This window comes from Phaethon aethereus (genome assembly GCF_964289735.1).
Source record: "Phaethon aethereus genome assembly, chromosome: 25".
Taxonomy (NCBI): domain Eukaryota; kingdom Metazoa; phylum Chordata; class Aves; order Phaethontiformes; family Phaethontidae; genus Phaethon; species Phaethon aethereus.
The window spans coordinates 992,113-1,013,101 of NC_138601.1; the positions used below are offsets into that span (position 1 = coordinate 992,113).

General features: G+C 51.4%; 1 protein-coding gene across 1 annotated transcript; it reads right to left on the reverse strand.

Annotated features, from left to right (window-relative positions):
* Nucleotides 1–19,940: 19,940 nt before the first annotated feature.
* On the reverse strand, nucleotides 19,941–20,372 carry LOC309413456 (feather keratin Cos1-1/Cos1-3/Cos2-1). The gene has a single exon (XM_082010578.1). It carries the CDS (start codon nucleotides 20,344–20,346, stop codon nucleotides 20,032–20,034), a length of 315 nt encoding a protein of 104 aa, XP_081866704.1. The 5' UTR covers nucleotides 20,347–20,372; the 3' UTR covers nucleotides 19,941–20,031.
* Nucleotides 20,373–20,989: the final 617 nt, after the last annotated feature.

The window sequence follows — 20,989 nt, forward strand, 5'->3', positions numbered from 1 at the left end:
GACGGCCGGCTGCGGCTCCACTGACCCACCTCCCTCTTGCACTCCCTGATACCCCTCAGCCTCCCCACGGCCTCTGCCAGCTCTGCCCCAGGCTGAGCAGGTCGCTCACCTGGTCGCACCGCACGCAAGGTGGTGTCTCCGCTGGTCTCTGGCACAAGCAACAGGCTCAGGCACTCCCTATAGCCGCGTGCTTGAGCGGGAGCTCGGTCTGGATCACCACATTCCTTTTGGCCATGGCTTTCAGCCAATTGAGACCATGGCTGATCCTCTTCTGGGAGTCCAATGGCCACTCGTCAGAGAGCCTCTAGTGCCGGGGGTGATAGCACCCTGACTGCACACCTTCACTGCACACCCCGCCTGCGCCAACTGCTGCGCAAACTGACATACCACGACCTTCTGATGCGCCACGTACTGTTTGCCCGCCCTGTTTGCCACGTTCCAGGTTGCTCGTGCTCCCAGGGAACGCTCTTGTATGTGGGGGGCTTTGGCCGCCGCCGCCGCCGCTGTAGTCCCCACCCACGCTGAGTCAGAGCTGCCGCTCGTCAGGAGCCCGCTCCACCGGCCTGAAGGGGGGGAGCTGGGGCACCCTCTCTCTCCCTGCGCTGCCGCCTTCATGTTCTCACCACTTTAGGAAGGGTCCCCTGGCACAATCACCCGCTCCAGAGCCCTTTGCCTCGGTGGCTTACACTTGCATTGTATATACTTACTTGCATGGAGATATACATGCAAGCTTGTGTGCAAACACAGATATGTATGTGCTCATCTGCACACACGCATGCCCACACAGGCACACACACGCACACTGACACCACACACACTTACTTGCTCACCTGCAAAAACGTGCGTGTACACCAACACATGCACAGGCACACACACAAATGCACTTGTTGACACGCACGCTGACAGACACTCACTCTCACACGTGCGTTTGCAAATGCACACACAGCTGCGGGCACACAGGCACAAATACACCCACAGGCACACGCAGGTGCACACGAGGAAGAACAGCCTCTCCCCACACACCCTGAGATTCCAAGCCCTGGTGGATTTAATGACAGCAGAGGGCTTTGGGGCTTTTGTGGGTTGGGCAGGAGTAGTTCAATCAATTGCGTCCTCATTACAGGAAAGACAGAAGGTGTAGTGGGGTCCAAGCTGCAGGGTCTTTTTTGGAAACTCAGCCTGTTCACATGCAAAGTCCGTGCATGAGAGGCAAAGGCAGAGCTAGAGACCATCCTTATTGCTGCAGCTCCAGCGGTTCCCCACCTAACAAGTCAAAAGAATCCCTAAGTTTTACAAGTTCCAGCCCATCTCTGGTGATCAGCGTAGGGCAATTATGGAGGTCTGGGACCAGTTCCAGCTGCAGTGTGGGGAGAGGTGCCGCCCCGACACGCTCATGTGGCAGCGAAGGGTTGTGTGTCTGGGGTGAGGCAGATGCCCTGCAGCTGCAAATGCTGAGCCTGGGACACCAGGGCGGAAGCTGGCCTGAGGAAGTTGCCTTCAGATAGATACCCCCTCTTCAGAAGCCAAACTCATACTAATTAGCAAGTGGCATCAGGAGGAGAGTTCAAACTGCCTGAGGCAAGCTGTCTGTCAGTTAACCTGGCTCATTAGAGCTCGTGGAGCTGCGCTGCTGGAGAGGTCTGTCTCCTCGTCTGCTTTTAGCACCGGAGAGGCCTCCAGAGCCACAGGAGTGGTGCACAGGCACCAGGAGGACAAGCCTTGTGCCAGAGAACATCCCAGAAGGGCTGGCATTTTCCAAGGGTCCTCACCTGGCCTGGAAGGCTCTTATTCAGGTCCCCCCCACTGTGACCTGCCTCCCTTGGAGGGAGTCCAGCTCCTAGCTGTGCTCGGCAAGTCCCCCATCAGGAAGCAAGGTGCCAGCCAGAGGGGTTTGTCAGAAAGCTCCTCAGAAAACAGCTGCAGCATTGCTCAGGTTCGCCCAGCTGCTGCCATTGTTGGCCACCAGGCAGCCACAACAGATGTGTACCATGCGTGTAGAAAGCACGCCTGTGTCAGGATTTTCCATCGCTGGCTGGTGAGCTCGGCACTTGCTGCTCTGGTAGACCATCGCTCTTTGTCCTGCCACTATAGGCCCTGGTAAAAAGTCTTTCTCCATCTTTCTTAATTAAGCCCGCTTTATATATTGAAAGACTGCAGTGAGGTCTCCCTGAAGCCTTCTCTTCAGCCTCTCTGGCTGAACAACCCCAACTCTCTCAGCCTTTCTTCATAAGACACTCTTCCAGCCCTCGGATCATTTTTGTGGCCCTTCCCTGGAGGGCCTGCTCTAACAGGTCCATGTCTGTCTTTATCGGGAACCCCCGAACTGAACGCAGTGCTCCAGGTGAGCTGTCATGAGAGCTGAGCCGAGGGGAGAAACACTGCCATTGACCTGCTGGCCACACTTCTTCTGATGCAGCCCGGGATACGGTTGGCTTTCTGGGCTGCAAGTGCACATTGCCGGCTCATTGCAGGTTTTTAAGCAGCGGTATCCCCACGTCCTTCTTCGCAGGGCTGCTCTCATTCAATTCATCTCCCGGTCTCTATTGACGCTGGGGGTTGTCCCAACCCATGTGCAAGCCCGGGCACTTGGTCTTGTTGAACTTCATGAGGTTCGTATGGGCCCACCCCTCCAGCCTGTCAAGGTCCTTCTGGATGGCATCCCCTCCCTCAAGGGTACCAGCTCCACCTCTCAGCTTGGTGCCAGCTGCAGACTTGCTGAGGGTGCACTCAGTCCCACTGTCAATGTTATTAATGAAGATATCAAATACTATTGGTCCCAGTGTGGACAGGAGAAGGGCTAATGGGTAGCTAATGAGTTCGGGTGCCTCCTCACTCAAGGAGAGTAGGTTTAGATTGGACATGAGGAATTTTTTATAAGGGTGATAGGGAGACAGGGGAATGGGTTACCGAGAGATGTTGTGGATGCCTCATTGTTGGAAGTGTCCTAGGTCAGGTTGGATGGGGCTTTGGGCAACCTGATCTAGTGAGAGATGTTGCTGCCTATGGCAGGGGGTTTTCTGCGTTAAGAGGCAGAGGCCCAAAGTCAGCGTTAGTAGTCTGGTCGCACCCAACCCCTCTCATTGGACTCTCACGGGTCTGGATGCACTACTGACATCACACAACCTGCTTAGTCAGACACCTCCTGAACTCACACGGCCGCACTCAGAGGTACGGTCGTGTTCAGGGACAACATACGCGGCTGAGTCAATCAATAGTGCGATTTATTGAAGCAACAGATGCACAAGTTCTTTGGATTGCCGGTGATAAATTCACTGTCTGCAAGCAAGTGCACTAAATTGATTACGGTCCGTTTACACATGCGTGGGGTGATGAAACAACTCTAGAGATTCCTAAAGTTCCTGGGGGTCCACTCGGGATAGCCCAGTGTTCCAATCTTACCCAAAGGCATCCCAATGCAGGGGAAGAGAGGGTCAGCCCATCAGTGGATCCTAAAGGTCAGGAGTGATGGTGTCTTGTTGGGATCACTCTGCATGGCTCGACCTTAAGGAGAAGGAGCTGTGGCATTGAGAAGCTGGTAAACAGCTGGATATCTGCACGGCTCAGCCTTGAGGAGAAGGAGCTGTGGTAAACAGCTAAGAGGAAGCAAAGGAGCGCAGGAACACCTGCAGGCAGCGAATCCTGACTGTGTGAGGGGCGCGTGGACAGCGCGTGATATTTTGTATATAGCCAATTGCAATAATGTGTGTAACAAGCTGTAACCAATCATGAGTGTGTGCGCAGCGACTAAGCAAAAATTATGATATATATTGGAGTCAGACAAGACAATAAACAGCTTTGGAATATAACTCTCATAGAGTTGTGAAGTCCATCCTTCTCCTGCAGTGTCTTCCCTGACATCCAGCTCTTTTCAAATTATTTTATAGGGGTTTACTTTACAGGTGGAGCTGGAGTGATTCTAGTCATAGAATCCATACTTTATCAGGATTGGTTCAAAATTCTCTTGCTTCGCGTTCAAAGGCACAGACTAGGAAAAATTCAGTGTGCACACACATTGAGGGGTGGTCGCACCTTGGGAGGTGGGTAACTTTTGAGAGGCGTGTGCGTTTTAGTATTATAATGATATTATAATAAGCAAAGTTCACTCCAAGTACAGCATTTCATCAAAGTTGACAGGTCACTGACCCAGGGCATCGAATGTGCAGCTTATTAAGGTACACACTGTGTACCCTTAAATTCCCTTGTTCACAGGGCGTGGCCGCAACTTCTCTACTTCGCTCCACCCTGCATGCAATTTCTCCCAGGGTCAGCACACCAGGTGCTCCTGTTGTTGCCAACATCTGGGGTTGCCTCGGGAATTGCCATGGTACAGACTCATTGTACATTAGCTGCGTTCCACCCGGTCTCAATGCTGTTCTTAGAGGGTAAATTTCTAAATTGCCCCTCAGCGATTATTCCACAGGGTTGGACAGGGTGATCTCTCAAGGTCCCTTCCAACCCAAACCCTCCTATCATTTGATGATTCTAGGACTCTACAACAGCCCCAACCTTGCCTGCCTGCTCTGCTCGCTGGGACCCACATTGCCTCACTCAAACCCGCCCAGCCACGGTCCCCCCGGGGAGCTTCCCCTACCACTAGGCGGTGTCAGCAGCATCAGCACTGTCACCAGCATCAAGCATCGGCATTGGAATCAACAACGGGCTACTTCTGAGCTTCTCCATCATTTCTCCGCACGGGAACTCTTCCGGTACTCAGAAGCCATCCTGCAGAGTCAGAGTTTGAGCTCAACACAGATGTGAGACAACGATGTAGAGGTGACTGAAACCTTCAGGCTTTCTCCACAGGTTCCAGATCATGAGGCTATTGTAGAGGGTTTCCCTCTGCACCAAATGCAGAGGTTTTTGGTGTGCAGGTGAAGTCCTGGAGACAGGATGAAAGCTTGGGCACGCCTTGTAAAGACACATGTGGGGCTCAGGGTTTGCCAACGTCATGTCTCGGAGACAGTCAGAAAGAGAAGTGCTATGTTGCCTAAAGGGGTCGAAGGTCTGAGGTTTGCGGAAGCTGCAAGCCGTCCCCTGAGGGGAGAGTTCTGTGTCCAGCTGGTCCCCAGGAAAGGCTGTATGGCTCTAGTAGCTCGCTGAGCTCTTCAAAGGCCATGTTCCTGGGCTTGAGAAGCAGAGAGGGAAACCTGGTTTCTGCAACGTCAGAGGCCCCTGTCTTTGAACTGGCAATAGATCCCTTTGGCAGGCGTTGCTTGACTGGGCTTCCAACTGGCCAGACAGCACGCTCAGGGGATCTCCATGTGGGTACCTGAAGGGATGGGTGGAGCCTGTCTGTAAGGCCAAGGGCAAGGGCATATGTGCTGCCATCTGTGGCTCCCCAGCCTGTGTGCCGGTGCGGAAAGCTGTTGAGACATACACACTGGGTGTGAGTGTTTCAGCCAGGTCCAGACCCAGGGACTCACTTGCGACACAGGAGGGGATACTCAGCAGAAGTATCCCACCTGCTTGTCTTACTCTTATGCTTCCCTCTGCATCCACGGATGGCCTTTTTTGGAGAGAATGGCTCTAGACAGGAGACATGACTGCTCCTGTGATATATTCCCTGGCCAAACTAGCCCGAGGAGGGAAAATGCCTTTCTTGCCTTGCATCTAGGAATTGGCTGAACCTTGAGCCTGCAATGCCAGACTGTTCAGATCCGTGGATTGGACTTTGGTAGCTTAGAGAAAGTGAGATGGAGCATGAGCCCAGTGAGAAAGCTGATGAAGTGAGAGATCACGTGCAGAAGGAATTTGTGCTGCAGTTCCCACTGGTATCATCCAGGTAGGACATACAAACCAGGACTGTTCTCCAAAGGCCTGAGTCAAGAGCAACCAGTTGCTCTGGGAACAGACACCTTTCATCTTCTGGATGTAGCTTGGAACATGCTGGAGCCAGCGGTTACAGGTCAGACAGCTGGGCAGGCAGGGGATGCCTGGTGGCCAACGGCTGCAGGTGAGTCAGCAGTGTGCCCCTGTGGCAAAGCAGACCCACTGCGCTCTGAGATGTCTTAGCAAAGATGTAGCCCGCACACGCAGGGAAGTGATGCTTCTCCTCTCTTTGTCCCTCATGAGACCATGCCTGAGGTCCTGTGTTCAGTCTGGGGCTCCTCGGTGTGTAGGAAAGGGACTGACGTGTGGGAGCGAGTCCAGTGGAAGCCCCCAAGGCAGTCAGGAGGTTTGAGGGACACGACGCACTAAGAGAGCCTGAGGCAACGGTGCCTTAGGAAAAGAAGGCTCAAGTGTGACGACATGGGTGTCTATAAGTACGTGCTCCAAGGATGTGGAAAAGATGGATCCAGGCTCTTCCCAGAGTGCACCATGGCAGGGCGAGAGGCAACAGACACGATCTGCAACCTGGGAAATTTTATCTAGGTATTAGAAACTTTTTTATTTTTAACTTTGATATTCCCTTGAAAATTCCCAAGCACTGGAATGCACTGTCCACAGATGTTGTACAGGCGCTGGCTACGGAATTATTGCTGGGGGGCAACTTAGAAATTAAACTTATATTCACTGTCTAAGAACAGCATTGAAACAAGGTGGAACGTAGCTAATGTACAATGAGTCTGTTCCATGGCAATTCCCTAGGCACCCCCAGATGTTGGCAACATCGGGGGCACTTGGTGTGCTGACCCTGGGAGAAATTGCATGGAGGGCGGAGCGGAATGGAGACGTTGCGGCCACGCTCTGTCAACAAGGGAATCTAAAGGTACACAGTGTGTACATTGATAAGCTGAACATTTGATGCCCTGGGCCAACAGTCTCTAAACTTTTGATGAAATGCTGTACTTGGAGTGAACTTTGCCTATTATGATATCATTATAATACTAAAACGCACACTCCTCTCAAAAGTTACCCACCTCCCAAGGTGCGACTACCCCTCAAGGAGCTTGCGCAATGAATTTTTCCTAGTCTGTGCCTTTGAACGCAAAGCGAGAGAATTTTGGACCAATCCTGATAAAAGTATGTATGACCAGAGTCACTCAAGCTCCACCTGTAAAGTAAAACACTACAAGATAGTTTGAGAAGGGCTGGATGTCAGGGGAGATACCATCGCTCCTTACCTTTAGGATCCGCCAACGGGCTGACCCTCTCTTCCCCCGCATTGGGATGCCTTTGGGTAAGATTTGAACACTGGGCCATCCCGAGTGAATCCCCGGGAATTTTAGGAATCTCTGTAGAGTTGCTTTATTACCCCACGCGTGTGTAACTCGTCCGTATTTAGTTTATTGCACGTGCTTTGCAGACAGTGAATTTATCACCGGTGATTCAAAAAAACTCAAACTTAAGAAATTGAAACTCAATAACATCAAAATGTTATCAAGCAGACATGTTTATTGCAGCACTGGATGCATGGGGGATATCTCCTCCTAACATGCGTGCGCTGAAAGAAAAGTTCATCCTTTATACACCTTAAAGACATGAATATTCACACATTTTCCAAGAAATCACCGCCTCCTTTCTTATCTACTACATTTACATAATGCTGGCGTTGCAAAACTACACTACACATGCGTGGGGGTCTTGGGTGGTCATCGGTGGTCATTTGGGGAGTTAGCCCCCTACTCCTTTTTCCCTTTTATGGTCACGGGTCTCTTGAGGATAATTTCTTCTCCTTGAATGTTCACCCCTTCTGTTGGTGAAGCAGAAAGTTCCTTCTTCTCATTCTTGTTTGAGCATTCCTGCAGTCTGTCCCTACACTCAAGGTTAAGGTATCTTCTCTGTTCTCTTTAATCTGTCAGTCCTTGCTCTTAACTCTTCTTTGTTTTAATTTTCATGAGGCCTGCTTTCCTCGTGATTAACCGTTTACACATAGTTACAATGTTAGCATTGCGGCAAATACAGCCTAAGGACTATGAGAGTAGGCCGTTAAACATAATCACACAGTTATTAAGCTAAAGAATTCTACACTAAAGTTAAACTAATCATGTAATCAATAACCTTCCGTATGTTAAGAAATCTGCAAAACTTACAGTTGATTAGTGACACATGCTAAAACCTTATAATTATTTTAGATCCTTGTTTCACCGGCAATCTAAAAGAATTTGTGCATCTGTTGCTTCAATAAATCGCCCTATTGACTGACTCAGCCGAGTGTGTTGTGCCTGAATGTGACCGTACCTTTGAGTGTGGCCGTGTTAATTCAGGAGGTGTCCAGCTGAGCAGGTTGTGTGGTGTTAGCAGTGCATCTGGACCCATGATAGTCCAAAGGAGGTGTTGGGCATGACCAGACTACTAACACTGACTTTGGGCATCACTCAGACACCAAGCTCAGCCACCCCCAGTCCCTCTGATATCTGAGGATCGACTGGAACGCAAGGGAGTTTAGTTTCTGCCAAATTGCTCTGCCTCCTAACACAACACTGGCCTTAAGAATTTTGAAGACTTGATGGGTAGAGCCTGATCTAATGAGACCTGCTCTGAGCAAGGATGTGGAATGGGTGGTCTTCACAGGTCCTGTCCAACCTAAATTTTTCTGTGGAAAGAGTAAAAATAGTTTGTTTGGTTTTTGTGTTAACTGCTAGATGCAAGGAGAGGACAAATGCAGGTCCTACTTGTTTTAAGGAAATGGAGGAAGGAAAGCTTATGGCCAAGTGGAAGGACTGTTTGTTTGGGATTATGTTCTTTCTTTTCCCCGAAAGATCTTTTCAGAAGCTAATTTATGAGATGGGATGGGCAGGGCACAACAAAATGTCTTTTATTAGTCCTTAGGTATCTTCTTTTGGCTAGAGGGAGAAAGTCCATAATGCCAGTAGGGCTGAGTGGGGCAGTTGTTGTCTGCAAGGCTTTGGGGGTCTTGACATTGTGTTTGTGAGAGCTGCAGCCTTGGAGCGGGCTGACAGGAGCTCTGGGCTAGACAATGTGCAGGAGCCCGGATAGGCCATCCCAGCCAAAGGCTTGAGGATGGAGAGAGAGAGGAGACACAGGCATCAAGGAAGGAGAGAGTCCCAAGATGTGGCACAGAAGTATGTGCCAGAGGGGTTGGTCACCAGGTGCAGGCCGATCCCGTTTTTAGCCCTCACCTTGGAGTGGCAGAAGGTGTTGGCTGCAGGAGCAACACATGTCACTGCTGGAGGAGGAAGGACCACAGCACAGGCATTTCAGGCGTGCTAAGAACAAGCACTTTCTCCTCCCCGTTTCCTTCTTTGTTCCCCTTGCAGAGTCATTTCCAGCAGCTCTGCCTTCTCAGGGCTCTTGGGGGGATGTGTGGGGTTTTTGAGTCTCTCTCACACATGCAGGAGGATTGGTCTCAGCATGCACCTTGGGTACCTCATCCTTGCTGCCTTCCTGAGGCATCCACTGGTTAAGTATTGGCTTTGACTGGAGGCATGGCTCCTCTTCCCCCCAGGAGACCCTCACCCCTCAACAGCTCTCTGCAATGAGCTGCTCTTGAGTTGTGGGCAAACGTTGGGAAACGTCAGATCACGCGGGTGGCTTTGCAGCTGCCTTCTCAAGCCGCTGCTACTGCTAGCAAAGAAAAGAAGAGACTGAGAAGAAACAGCTCCTCTCCTGATCAGCTTAGACCCCTTGCCCTTTGACAGGGAATGGGGAGCAGGATGAAACATATTTGCAGGAGTTCCCAGGTCCCTCACCCTGCTGGAGTTGGAGCCAAAACAGGAGGGCCAGGCACTACAGGCTTGTAGCCTGGAGACTCTGGGCAGCATGAGAATGGGGACCGAAGACCTGGGTGAAAGCACAGCTCTCCTCTTGAGGGTATCTCTTTGGGAGGTAATTAGCATTATTATGCTCTGGGGTCCATGCTGAGCTGAGCTCTCAGACCTCCTGCCCAGAGACACTCGTCATCTTGCTTTTCCCATCTGTGGGGTTCTTGCTTCAGCCCAAGGCAGAAGGAGCCTTCTCCTCTGACACTTTGCGTCTGTTCTTGTTTTGCATCTCGGAGCCTTTCCCTGCACAGTCGCTGACCCTTGCTTTCTTCCAGGCACCATGGGGCAGACCAGTATCAGCCACCAAGAAGGACAAGCCACTGTAGAGGAGAGAGACACCTTCCAGTCCACCTGTGCCAGCCGGGGCTCTAACTTTTATGGCCTGCTCTGGTACGAGTAAAAGAAAGGCCAAGTACCACAGAGTACCACATATGAGGCAGCAGCTGGCTCTAAGCGCAGCGTCTGTCTGCCCGTGTTGATGAACACCATGGGAAATACAGCCTTCTGCGACAGAAGGAAGTCGAGGTGTCTGACAGGTGGAATTCCCTTCTGCACAGGCTTCTCGGCTGTTGACTTCTCTGAGGCTCCAGCAGCACCTGGCTCCTCACTGGGGGACAGCAGTGGGTGGGCTCCCCACCTGCAGGACATGCCCTGAGGCCAAGGAGCCGTGTCTGAGCAGAGATGCCAGAATGCAGGACCTGTTCACCACTGGCTGGGGAGGAGCTGAGTCTGTCTTCCTCAGCCCCAAGGGACAGTGCCCCACTGCCACGTGTCCCACCCCCCACTACTCCTGCGACTGATGAATGTCCTGGGAGGAGCAGTCTGCCACAAGGCCATCACCAAAGTCAAAGGCACCTGCTGAGACAGGAGGTAGGGACTGAGCAGTGAGGCAGAAGGGTTTCCTGTTTATTTTTTCCTGTTTTCCTCATCCAGACATGTCACTGCAAAGTGTCACCAGGCCCAACGAGGCTGCTGCCTATTTCTTCAAAGAAGAGCCTCCTCAGGCAAGTCCCAGACACTCTCTGAGTCACGCATTCGCCCTTCTTCCCCTCCCATGAGGAGCGGCACGGTGACCCAGCACAGGATGCAGGAGCATGCATATGCATGTGTTGCGTTAAGAGGCAGAGCAATTTGGCAGAAACTAAACCCCCTTGCTTTACTGGGGGCGGCTGAGCTTAGGTTCTGAATGATGCCCAAAGTTAGCGTTAGTAGTCCGGTTGCACCCGACACCTTCGTTGGACTATCACGGATCCGGATGCACTACTAACATCACACTACCTGCTCAGCCGGACACCTGCTGAACTCACACGGCCGCACTGAGAGGTACGGTCGCGTTCAGGGACAACACACACACGGCTGAGTCAATCAATAGCGCGATTTATTGCAACAGATGCACAAGTTCTTTGGATTGCCGGTGATAAATTCACTGTCTGCAAAGCACGTGCACTAAATTGATTAAGGTCGGGTTACACACGCGTGGGGTGACGAAACAACTCTAAACAACTCTACTAAAGTACCTGGGGATCCTCTCGGGATGGCCCAGTGTTCGAATCTTACCCAAAGGCGTCCCAATGCGGGGGAAGAGAGGGTCAGCCCATCGGCGGATCCTAAAAGTCTTCCCCGACATCCAGCTCTTTTCAAACTATTTTATAGTGTTTTACTTTGCAGGTGGAGCTGGAGTGACTCTGGTCATACGAACCTTTATCAGGATTGGTTCAGAATTCTCTCACTTCGCGTTCAAAGGTACAGACTAGGAAAAATTCAGTGCGCACGCTCATTGAGGGGTGATCGCACCTTGGGAGGTGGGTAACTTTTGAGAGGGGTGTGCGTTTTAGTATTATAATGATATTATAATAGGCAAAGTTCACTCCAAGTACAGCATTTCATCAAAGTTGACAGGTCACTGACTCAGGGCATCGCACGTGCAACTTATTAATGTACACACTGTGTACCCTTAAATTCCCTTGTTCACAGAGCGTGGCCGCGACGCCTCCACTTCGCTCCACCCTGCATGCTGTTTCTCCCAGGGTCAGCACACCAAGTGCCCCTGATGTTGCCAACATCTGGGGTTGCCTCGGGAATTGCCATGGTACAGACTCATTGTACATGAGCTATGTTCCGCCCTGTTTCAATGCTGCTCTTAGAGGATAAATTTCTAAATCGCCCCTCAGTGATTACTCCACAGCATGCGCCGAAAATAATGTGGGGAAAGGCCTTCACACTCACCTGGTTCCCAAGGAGAAGGAGTCTTTTATGGTGGCCTTGCACTGCCCCAGGCCCAGAGGTAGCTTCTTCAGAAGTGACAATTTTCTCATGATGAACGGAAGTCATTTCAGCTATTGACATGGGCTGGGTGGTTGTTTTCCCTGATGCCGCCTTTTCATTTCCTGGCTTATGCCATACCCATTCCCTCATGGCGGCTTCTTCTGAGTGCTGGGATTGAGAGGCCCCAGGATTTCCAGGGCAGGAATGTGACAGTGCCAGCAGAAGACTCCGCTCAGGTGCCGGATGGGTGCAGTGCAGGCAAGTGCTGTTGGCCTGGAGCACGCTGGTGGGGTTGCCTGTGGCTGCATGACAGGATGGGGCCCAGCTACTCCCAGCCCTGCGATCCTTGGCTGGTCACCCAAGGGCTTCCCTGTCTGAGGATGTGCCGTGTCTTTCTTTTTCCCTCTCTCCCTTCCTCTCTCCCTCTCTCCCTCCCTCTCCTCCTCCCTCCCTCCCTCCCCCCTTCTCAACTTGTGGTCAGCTTCCCAGGCAGTTCTCTTCCTCCTAAAGCTGCTCCCTGGAGAAAGCTGTTGACCTCTTTTGGCATCTTACTCACAGGGGATTACAGGGATCGCACGGGCCCTTAATGCAAAATGGTGTTCTGAATGTGGTGGGCCCATGAAGACAACTCCCATGAATGTAGAAGAGGACCAGCTGGAAGGCGCTTTCCAGTTACTGCAGTCCCTCACAGCGCAAGAGGCTGGCTGAACACAATGAGGTTGTCCCCCTGCAGAGGCTGCCTGCTGCACTCCCAAGTCCCGAGGGGGCGTTTGAGAGCCCATTTTGGCCCTCACCCTCAAATGCGGCAGGAGATGAAGGAGGCAGAATTCTGCCCCATGGCTTCCATGGAGCACGTCAGGCAGTTGGACTGGCCAGTCCAGAGGTTTGGAGCTAGACTAATTCACATCAGGCATCACTCACTACATGAAGCTTATGACAAATGTGTTTGGGGGATAGAGCAAATTTTTCATCATTTGCACCAGCTATTTGAACCTGATGGTTATGGCCAGCTCCATCTTGAAGCTGTCAGCATGCATGACTCCATATTCTCCTGCTGTTCATTTAGACGATGTGAACGCTGTGACATTTTTACACTGGGTCAGAACTCAGAACAAAGTAAGAGAGAGTGGTATTTTGATCAGACTTCCCACCAGGCTGTCAGTATTGTGAAAGTCTTCGGGCGTGGGGTACCAAGAACCTGCAGCGTAGCTCCCATTCCAAAATCAGAGAAAAAAGGTGGCAACATTTCCTTGATCTAAAGAGCAGTGCCAAGTATCTGCTTTCCTGGGAGTAACATGGCCCTCACAGCCACAAGGGACCTGACAGGTACAGAATTGTGCAGAACTAAAGATCTCCAAGTCAAACTGGATTGCTGTGTGCACAGGAAGGTCGTGCTGAGTGACATCCCCTTGTTTGAGGACACGTTAATATACGCACCGTCCTCCCCTGGCAGAGGGGAAATAGGATTGGGGAAGTTTTAAACCAAGAGACAGCCTCAGATATCCCAGGTGCTGTTTCCTCCTTTTCCATCTTTATTTTTGTTTTAAGGGTGTCAGGGAGGTGTTTGGAGGGAGAAACTCTTGTGAGCTTTGTCGTACATTGTATAACCATGGCCATAGCTGTAAATATTGTTGACGGCTCTGCCTCCTCGTGGCTGTGCCTTTAACCTGGGGACAAAGGAAAAGGTGCCCCAGCTACCGGCTGTTGGGCAGGTCTGGGGAATGCTTACAGAGGTGCAAGGCCACGCCTGTTCAAAAAGAAGTTGATTGTTGGGCTATGATCTTCCATGAGAAATTTAAGGCCGAGGCAGAAAACCAGCATGCATGTCAAGGTGGAAGTGCGGGCTGTGCTATGAACACATCTGTAATGTAAACCAGCAGCAGTGTTTCACACCTGTGAACCAAAATCAAGAAGGGCAGGGCCGTATTATCGCTGACAGGGAGTGTCTCCAGGGAAGCTTGGACACATGACCCAAACTCCATTTGTCCTATGGAGTTAGCACCGGATGGACTTATGTATGTGCAGTTTGCTTGTGGTATTCCCATTCCCCAATCCTCTTCCAGCAAGGATACGTCTCCCCTGTCCCAGACTTCCCCTCTGGTCTCAGGGACATAGGACTCTGAAGGCTGACCTGGCTGGTAAAAGTTGAGGCAAAGGCGGCATTCAGCACCTAAGCTTTTTCCATGTCACCTGTGTCCTTATAGAAGCCTTGTTGCCATCAACATCCCTCACCAGATTCGGTTCCAGATGGGCTTGGACTTTCCTAATCCCATCCTTGCACGCTTAGACAGCGCTTCTTTGTTCCTCCAAGGTTACCCGTCCTTGCTTGCACCTTCTTTATCCTTCCTTCCTGTGTTTTCTTTTTGCCAGGAGCTCCTTGTTCTTCCACGCTGACCTCCTGGCATGCTTGCTTGCCTTTCTGCCCATTCGGATGGATGGCTCTTGGGCTTAGAGGAGGCGGTCCTTGAATATTAACGAGCTTTCCTGGGCCCCTCTGGCCTCCAGGGCCCTATTCTCTGAGATTCTTCCAAGCAGATCTTTAAAGAGACAGAAGTCTGCTCTCCTGATGTCCTGGCTTTTGAGCTTGCGAGTTACCCTCCTCCTTGCCCTCAGGGTCCTGAACTCCACCATCTCATTGTCACTGCAGCCCAGGCTGCCTTTCATCTTCACGTCCCCACAAGCCCTTCCTTCTCGGTGCGTATGATGTCCAGCAGAACACCTGTCCTCCTACCCCTCCAGTGCAACATGCCCGTCATGGGAGCCATCCCACCCTGCTTCCGTGATCCCAAAGTGATCGCAGCCCTGCAACTGCACACAGAGCTCTAACTCCTCATCTTTATTCCTCGTACTGCGTGCATTAGTGTACAGGCACTTGACAGAGGCACCACAGCATGTTGACTTCCGAGAAAGCCCAGGCAAATTCAGACCAGACCATAACTGATCCAAGACAAAAAGGCAAGAACAAGAAAAAGAAAAAAAAAAAAAAATCCAGATTTAGGAGTCTGTAATTTGTAGCTCACTTGCAGGGAAGGTCATATAGTAGAGTAGATGGATGAATTCCTAGTGAAGGATGGACAGATGTGTACAAGGAAACAAATTGACCAGATGTGGGTATGTCTAGGTTTGCTTTATTAACAACTCAGTGTTGGGCCACCACCACAGTGAATGGCAAATAACCAAAGCATCTGTACAGCTTATATACCTTTCCTAACCCACTACCTAAAATCGAAAGTCTTTGTAAATTTCCACTCAACCTTTCAGTTCTACAAACTTCATTGTTTATTACAGTCCACCACAATCCCCTGTCACAGTTAGATTCTTCTTCTCTAGTTCCAATGCTTATTTCAGTTTCAGGGTCATCGTCGTCTTTATTGCTTCTGCCACTAATCTTCGCCTAGCATAATTCTGAGAAAGACCTCAAGATGTTCTATTAAAAACTCAGCCAAAGCAAACAGTTTCCATATTCTACAATCCCTTTATCTAATAAAGCAGCTGCATTTTATTAATTCATCATCTTTTGCTTAAACTGTCTCTACTTGATTAGCTTGGCCGGGTTATTAAACCAGCCCTGTGTTGGGGCTGTACAAGGAGCAGGCTGAGAACATACTCCGGGCCTGTTGAAGCAGCTCTGGTTGTATTTGGTCAAGATAACGAGAATCTAATATCAATCTAATATCTCTTGAACCATAACCTAATCTATAGTCCTGAAGTTATAAGTTTCTTACACAAGATGTTTGTATGCCTGACCGTATAAAAGAAGAGAGAGAGAGGAAATGGAGGGAGAATGAGACTGGCACTGCCAACCTGAGGCCGTGAGAGGAGCCATCAGGCCCGGGGAAAGACTTTTTGTTGAAAGGTTACTGCTGCTCTTATTGCAGTGTGCAACATCACTCTGACATAATCTCCGTCTGTAATCTTGGAGCCATGGCAAAGAAGAAGAGGATATTTGGGACTCAATTTCTTCTCCTGGGCTTCCCAGACCATCCCGGGTGGCACATAGTCCTGTTTGTCCTGATCTTTTCCATGTATCTTGCAGCTCTGATGGGAATGGCCTCATCTTTTTCACTGCGGGAAATGACCAGTCCCTGATGTATTTCTTCCTCGGCAGGCTCTCCTTCTTGGAGATCCAGAACACTACCACCATGGTCCCCAAAACACTGCAGACTTTCCTTGTCACCAAGACAAACCGCTTGTGTTTCCTGCTGCGTGTCACAGTCATTTTACCACTTCTTCCTGCATGTCACTGAGTTTCTAACCTTCTCAGCAATGTCCTTAGGCTGCTACATTGGCAGACACAAACAGCTGCATTGCATCACTGTCATGACAAAGATACTCTGCTTCTTGCTATGCCTAGCAGCATGGCTACTGCGTTTTGTGGTCATCAACTCCCAGATGCCTCTGCTGCTGGTGCAGTGCCTTCTCTGCTCCAGGAACAACATTGACCATCTCTACTGTGATGCTGGGCCTCTCCCGAGCCTGGCCTGTGCCGATACAATGCTCATTGAGACTCTTGGCTTTCTGGTGCCCATCCCCATCACCCAAAGCACGCTGCTTTTCAAGACAGTTTTCTTCATCTGTATCACCTTTGCAGTTCTCCACATAGTCCCTTGTCTTTCAGCCACCTGGAGGCTTTATCTGCTTGTACCTCCCATCTCACGGTGGTCCCCATCCTCCATGGAGCTGTCATCTTCATGTGTCTCAAACTCACGGCTCGCTCGTCCTTTAGTCTCAAGAGAGTGGAGTCCACCGCCCACACTCACCTGACTCTTCTGCTGAATCCTTTCCCCTGTACCGTCAGAAACAAGGAGGTGAAGGCAGCTCTGAGGACGACGGCAAGGCAGTGAAAGGCGACTTCAGCCTCAGCAAAGGTTCCCCGACAGCTCAGAAAACACAATCCAAAGGCTGTGTTTCTGGAACGGCAATACAGCTGCACTTGCAGATTAAATAATGAGCATGGTTTTTAGTCTTCTCTCAGGACAGCCTAATGCAGAGCCTTTCTCTTTTGTTACATCCATTTTAATATAAGGAGGAGAAAAGACAGTGAGCAAAACTTGCAATTTATATACTTTTCAAACCAGTGTATTGTGATCAGGCTTACCATGGTTTTTCAGAGAAAACGAGATGCTCTGTAGACAATGTCCTTTTCAGATGTTGGTCTTGTTCTCCTTAACTGACATACACTGCAGGCAGGGAATAGCAAAGACAGCATCAACTTTTTAACTTGTTGTCTAGAAGGATTTTGTCATGATGTAGAGCAATGAGCACCCCCAAAGTATGAGTCAGCGGGTCAATCTCAGACTTGTATCCTAGATAGCAGATCATTCTGCCCCAGAAGCATCTGTTGATTTTTGCCGTCATCTAGGCACCAGGTAGATTATGGCCAGAAGGTCTTGGCCCCAGGGTCAGAGCTGGGGCTGGGGCCCAGGCCAAGGCTGGACTCAAAAGAGGCCCAGGTGAAGGCTCCCTCCAGTGACTGCCTGGGAACTCCTGAGAGGCCAGGAGGACAATAGTAGCCCAGGCCAGGCGCAGGTATGTCAGAGCTGGGGGCAGGCCTGTGCTAGGCCTGAGCTCCCATAGAGACCCTGGTGCAGAGTAATCGCTGAGGGGCAATTTGGAACTTTACACTATAAGAACAGCACTGAGACCGGGTGGAACGCAGCTAATGCACAACGAGGTTATACCATGACAATTCCCTAGGCAATCCTAGATGTTGGCAGCATCCAGGGAACTTGGGTGCGCTGACCCTGGGAGAAATTGCATGCAGGGTGGAGCGAAGTGGAGACGTCTGTGAACAAGGGAATTTAAAGGTACACAGTGTGTACCTTAATAAGCTGCACGTGCGATGCCCTGGGTCAGTGACCTGTCAACTTTGATGAAATGCTGTACTTGGAGTGAACTTTGCTTATTATAATATCATTATAATACTAAAACGCACACCCCTCTCAAAAGTTACCCACCTCCCAAGGTGTGACCACCCCTCAAGGAGCTTGCGCACTGAATTTTTCCTAGTCTGTACCTTTAAACGTGACGCAAGAGAATTTTGAACCAATCCTGATAAAGGTATGTATGACCAGAGTCACTCAAGCTCTACCTGCAAAGTAAATCCCTGTAAAATAGTTTAAAAAGACCTGGATGTCAGGGAAGACACCATCACTCCTGACTTTTAGGATCCGCTGATGGGCTGACCTTCTCTTCCCCCCCATTGGGACACCTTTGGGTAAGATTCGAACACTCGGCTATCCCACGAGCACCCGCGGGCATTTTAGGAATCTCTGTAGAGTTGTTTCATCACCCCTCGCGTGTGTAACCCGACCGTAACCAATTTAGTGCACGTGCTTTGCAGACAGTGAATTTATTTATCACCGGCAATCCAAAGAACTTGTGCATCTGTTGCTTCAATAAATCGCACAATTGTTTGACTCAGCCATGTGTGTGTTGTCCCTGAACGCGACCGTACTTCTGAGTGTGGCCGTGTGAGTTCAGGAGGTGCCTGGCTGAGCAGGTCGTTTGATGTTAGTACTGCATCCGGACCCGTGAGAGTCCAGCAAGAGGGGTTGGGCGCGACCGAACTACTAACGCTGACTTTGGGCATCTGCCTCTTAACACAACACCTGGGCCAGGGCCCAAGCCAGAGCTGGGACCTCTGCTTGCTCTGGGCCTAAGTGGACTTGGTCCTATGCTTGTTACTCCTGTGTTAAAACTTGACCCAGCGCTGCCTCCCACAGAACATGAGCTGGGGAGAAATGCCCCCATCCTTACCCAGCACAGGGCAATGACCCTGTCCTCCATCCTGGTCCTATGGTGCTGGTGGTGTGTGGGGGTATCTGCTCTCAGACAGCACCTTTCCACACCAGAGCTGGACTGTGGAACTTGCGGGACCGTAGAGTTCGTGGGCCTGAAGAAAGCTGCTCCGTGCTTGGGGAAGTCAAGGCACCAAAGAGCATCCATGTGTGGTTGGCCACCGGTCACTGTCCTGGGCCTGCCTTCACCCAAGCAGGGGTTGGATTCTCTGGGACAGGGGATACCCGCTGTAGCTGATACCAGTACTAACGGGTAAACACCTCAGCCCTATGCACGTAGCCAACAGGTGGGCCATGCCAGATGCTGTGCTGAAGGGTGATAGGGCTGCCCGGGGAAGCTGTCCCTGCTGCCCATGCCCAGGTGTGCTGACCATGGGTCTTAGATCAGGTGATGGACAGGAGGGACAGGGGGAGTCAAGACTGCGAGCCATCCCCAAGGCTATTTACCCATTCCCAGTTCCATGCATCCTTCGGAAACATCTTCTTGTGAGTCTCCTTGCCCAGCACAGCTCCACCCAAAGCAAGAGGAGGACTCTTCCCCAAGAGCTTGTGGAACTGCTCACCTCCCGGGGGCCTCCCACATGCCCACAGTTCCCCTCTGGAGGACCGCCCTTGTCAGGATTCCTGTTCACATGACGTGCTCCAGGGCCAAGGGGCTACTTCTGAGCGGAGACGCAGCAAGGCAGGGACTGATGGCCATTGGCTGTGGAGTGACTAGGGTTGTCTTCCTCAGCTTCACGAGGCAGTGCCTGAAAGAGGACTCACTGCAGTGTGTCCCACCCACCAATGCCTCTAGGAATGACAAAGGGTCTTCCTGTGCCCCCACCTATTTCCCCTCCAAAGCAACGGCTTTCTTCACCAGCAGGCAGTCTGCAGATGGAAAGACCACCTAAGGGACACAGGCAGCGTTGCAGCAAATTTTTAATGCGTCTAAAGAAGGAAATGAGGTCCCTCCAACTGGAGGTCCAGAGTGTTGGGGACCAGCAGGAGCAGCTGGGAACCTGTTTCCCTTTTCCTGTGGACCTGCCCCACAAAAGGAGACAGGCTGGGGTCCTCACGGCAGGAGGTGGGGAGCACAAGACAACAAAGAGAAGAGAGGAAAAAGGGTGAGTGGAAGACAGGAAAGGAAGATATTGGCCGTGTTTCCAGAGAGCCCGGGCTGGTCCCTTCCAGTCTGCCCTTGCAGGACAAGCCAGAGAAGGGTCAGGTGCTCTTAAAACAACGGCACGAAGTTTGATCCTCTGTCCAGCACCACGCTCTGAGTTCCTGGGGAGCCTTATCCAGTGCTGTTTCCAGCATCTTTAGCAGGGGCGGCAGCTGCTGCCACAGTAGCGGCTGGTAATGCAGGAGAGGTCAAAGCACCCAGAGTTGATGGGGACACCGTCACAGCTGAGGATGCTTCCAACAGCAGCGGAGGTGGAGGATCCCACAACAGTGTTCTGCGGGAAGGAGCTGAGGATGGGGCCGGGCAGGGTCACCACCACGGGGGAGGGCTGGATGACGACGGTGGAGTTCTGGCACTGCCTGACACAGGGCTCGTTGCAGCTGTTGGCCAGCGGGGTCGGGCCGCAGGGCTGGCAGGGCTGGCACGGCTGGCACTGGTTGTAGCACGACATGTCTTGGGGTCCGCGGTACGCCTGGGAGAGAGGGCAGGGAGGAAGCAAAACATGGGGTGCATGAGGAGCAGCCTGTCACCACACCATGAGGGAGCCAAAGGAAATCTGCAGGGCCGCGAGGTGGAGGCTGTGCAGAGATGTATGAGGGCTTCTTGGCCTCGTCCTGCCAGTGCCCAAAGAGAGCCACCAGCTCCTATGTGGCTACTGAGCAGCCCCTGAGTCCAGAAGCCACCTCAATACAGTCCCAACTTCCACACGTGTCTGATCATTTCCCTACTTTCCTCTCCTGCAACCATTAGCCCCAAGATTTCCCACAGGAGAAAGCCGGTGTCAGCCGAGAGGTCCACTGAGGCGAGACGTCCTTTTGGAGAAAGGGGAGAAGGAGAAGGGCCTTCAGACTCACCTGGTTCCCAAGGAGAAGGAGGCAAGAGAAGTGGATGAGAGAGCGAGGAGCTGGGCTGCCTTTTATCATGGACCTTTACTGCCCCAGGCTGCCACAGGCATCCCTTGTAGAGGTGATTATTTTCTGACAAGCTCATCTTGAATGCAAAACATCCCGGCTAATGCTGCGGGCTGTGCTTTGGCTTCCCGAATGGCTGGTTTTTCATTTCCTGCTTTATGCCAGGCACAGGCCCCTGTGACG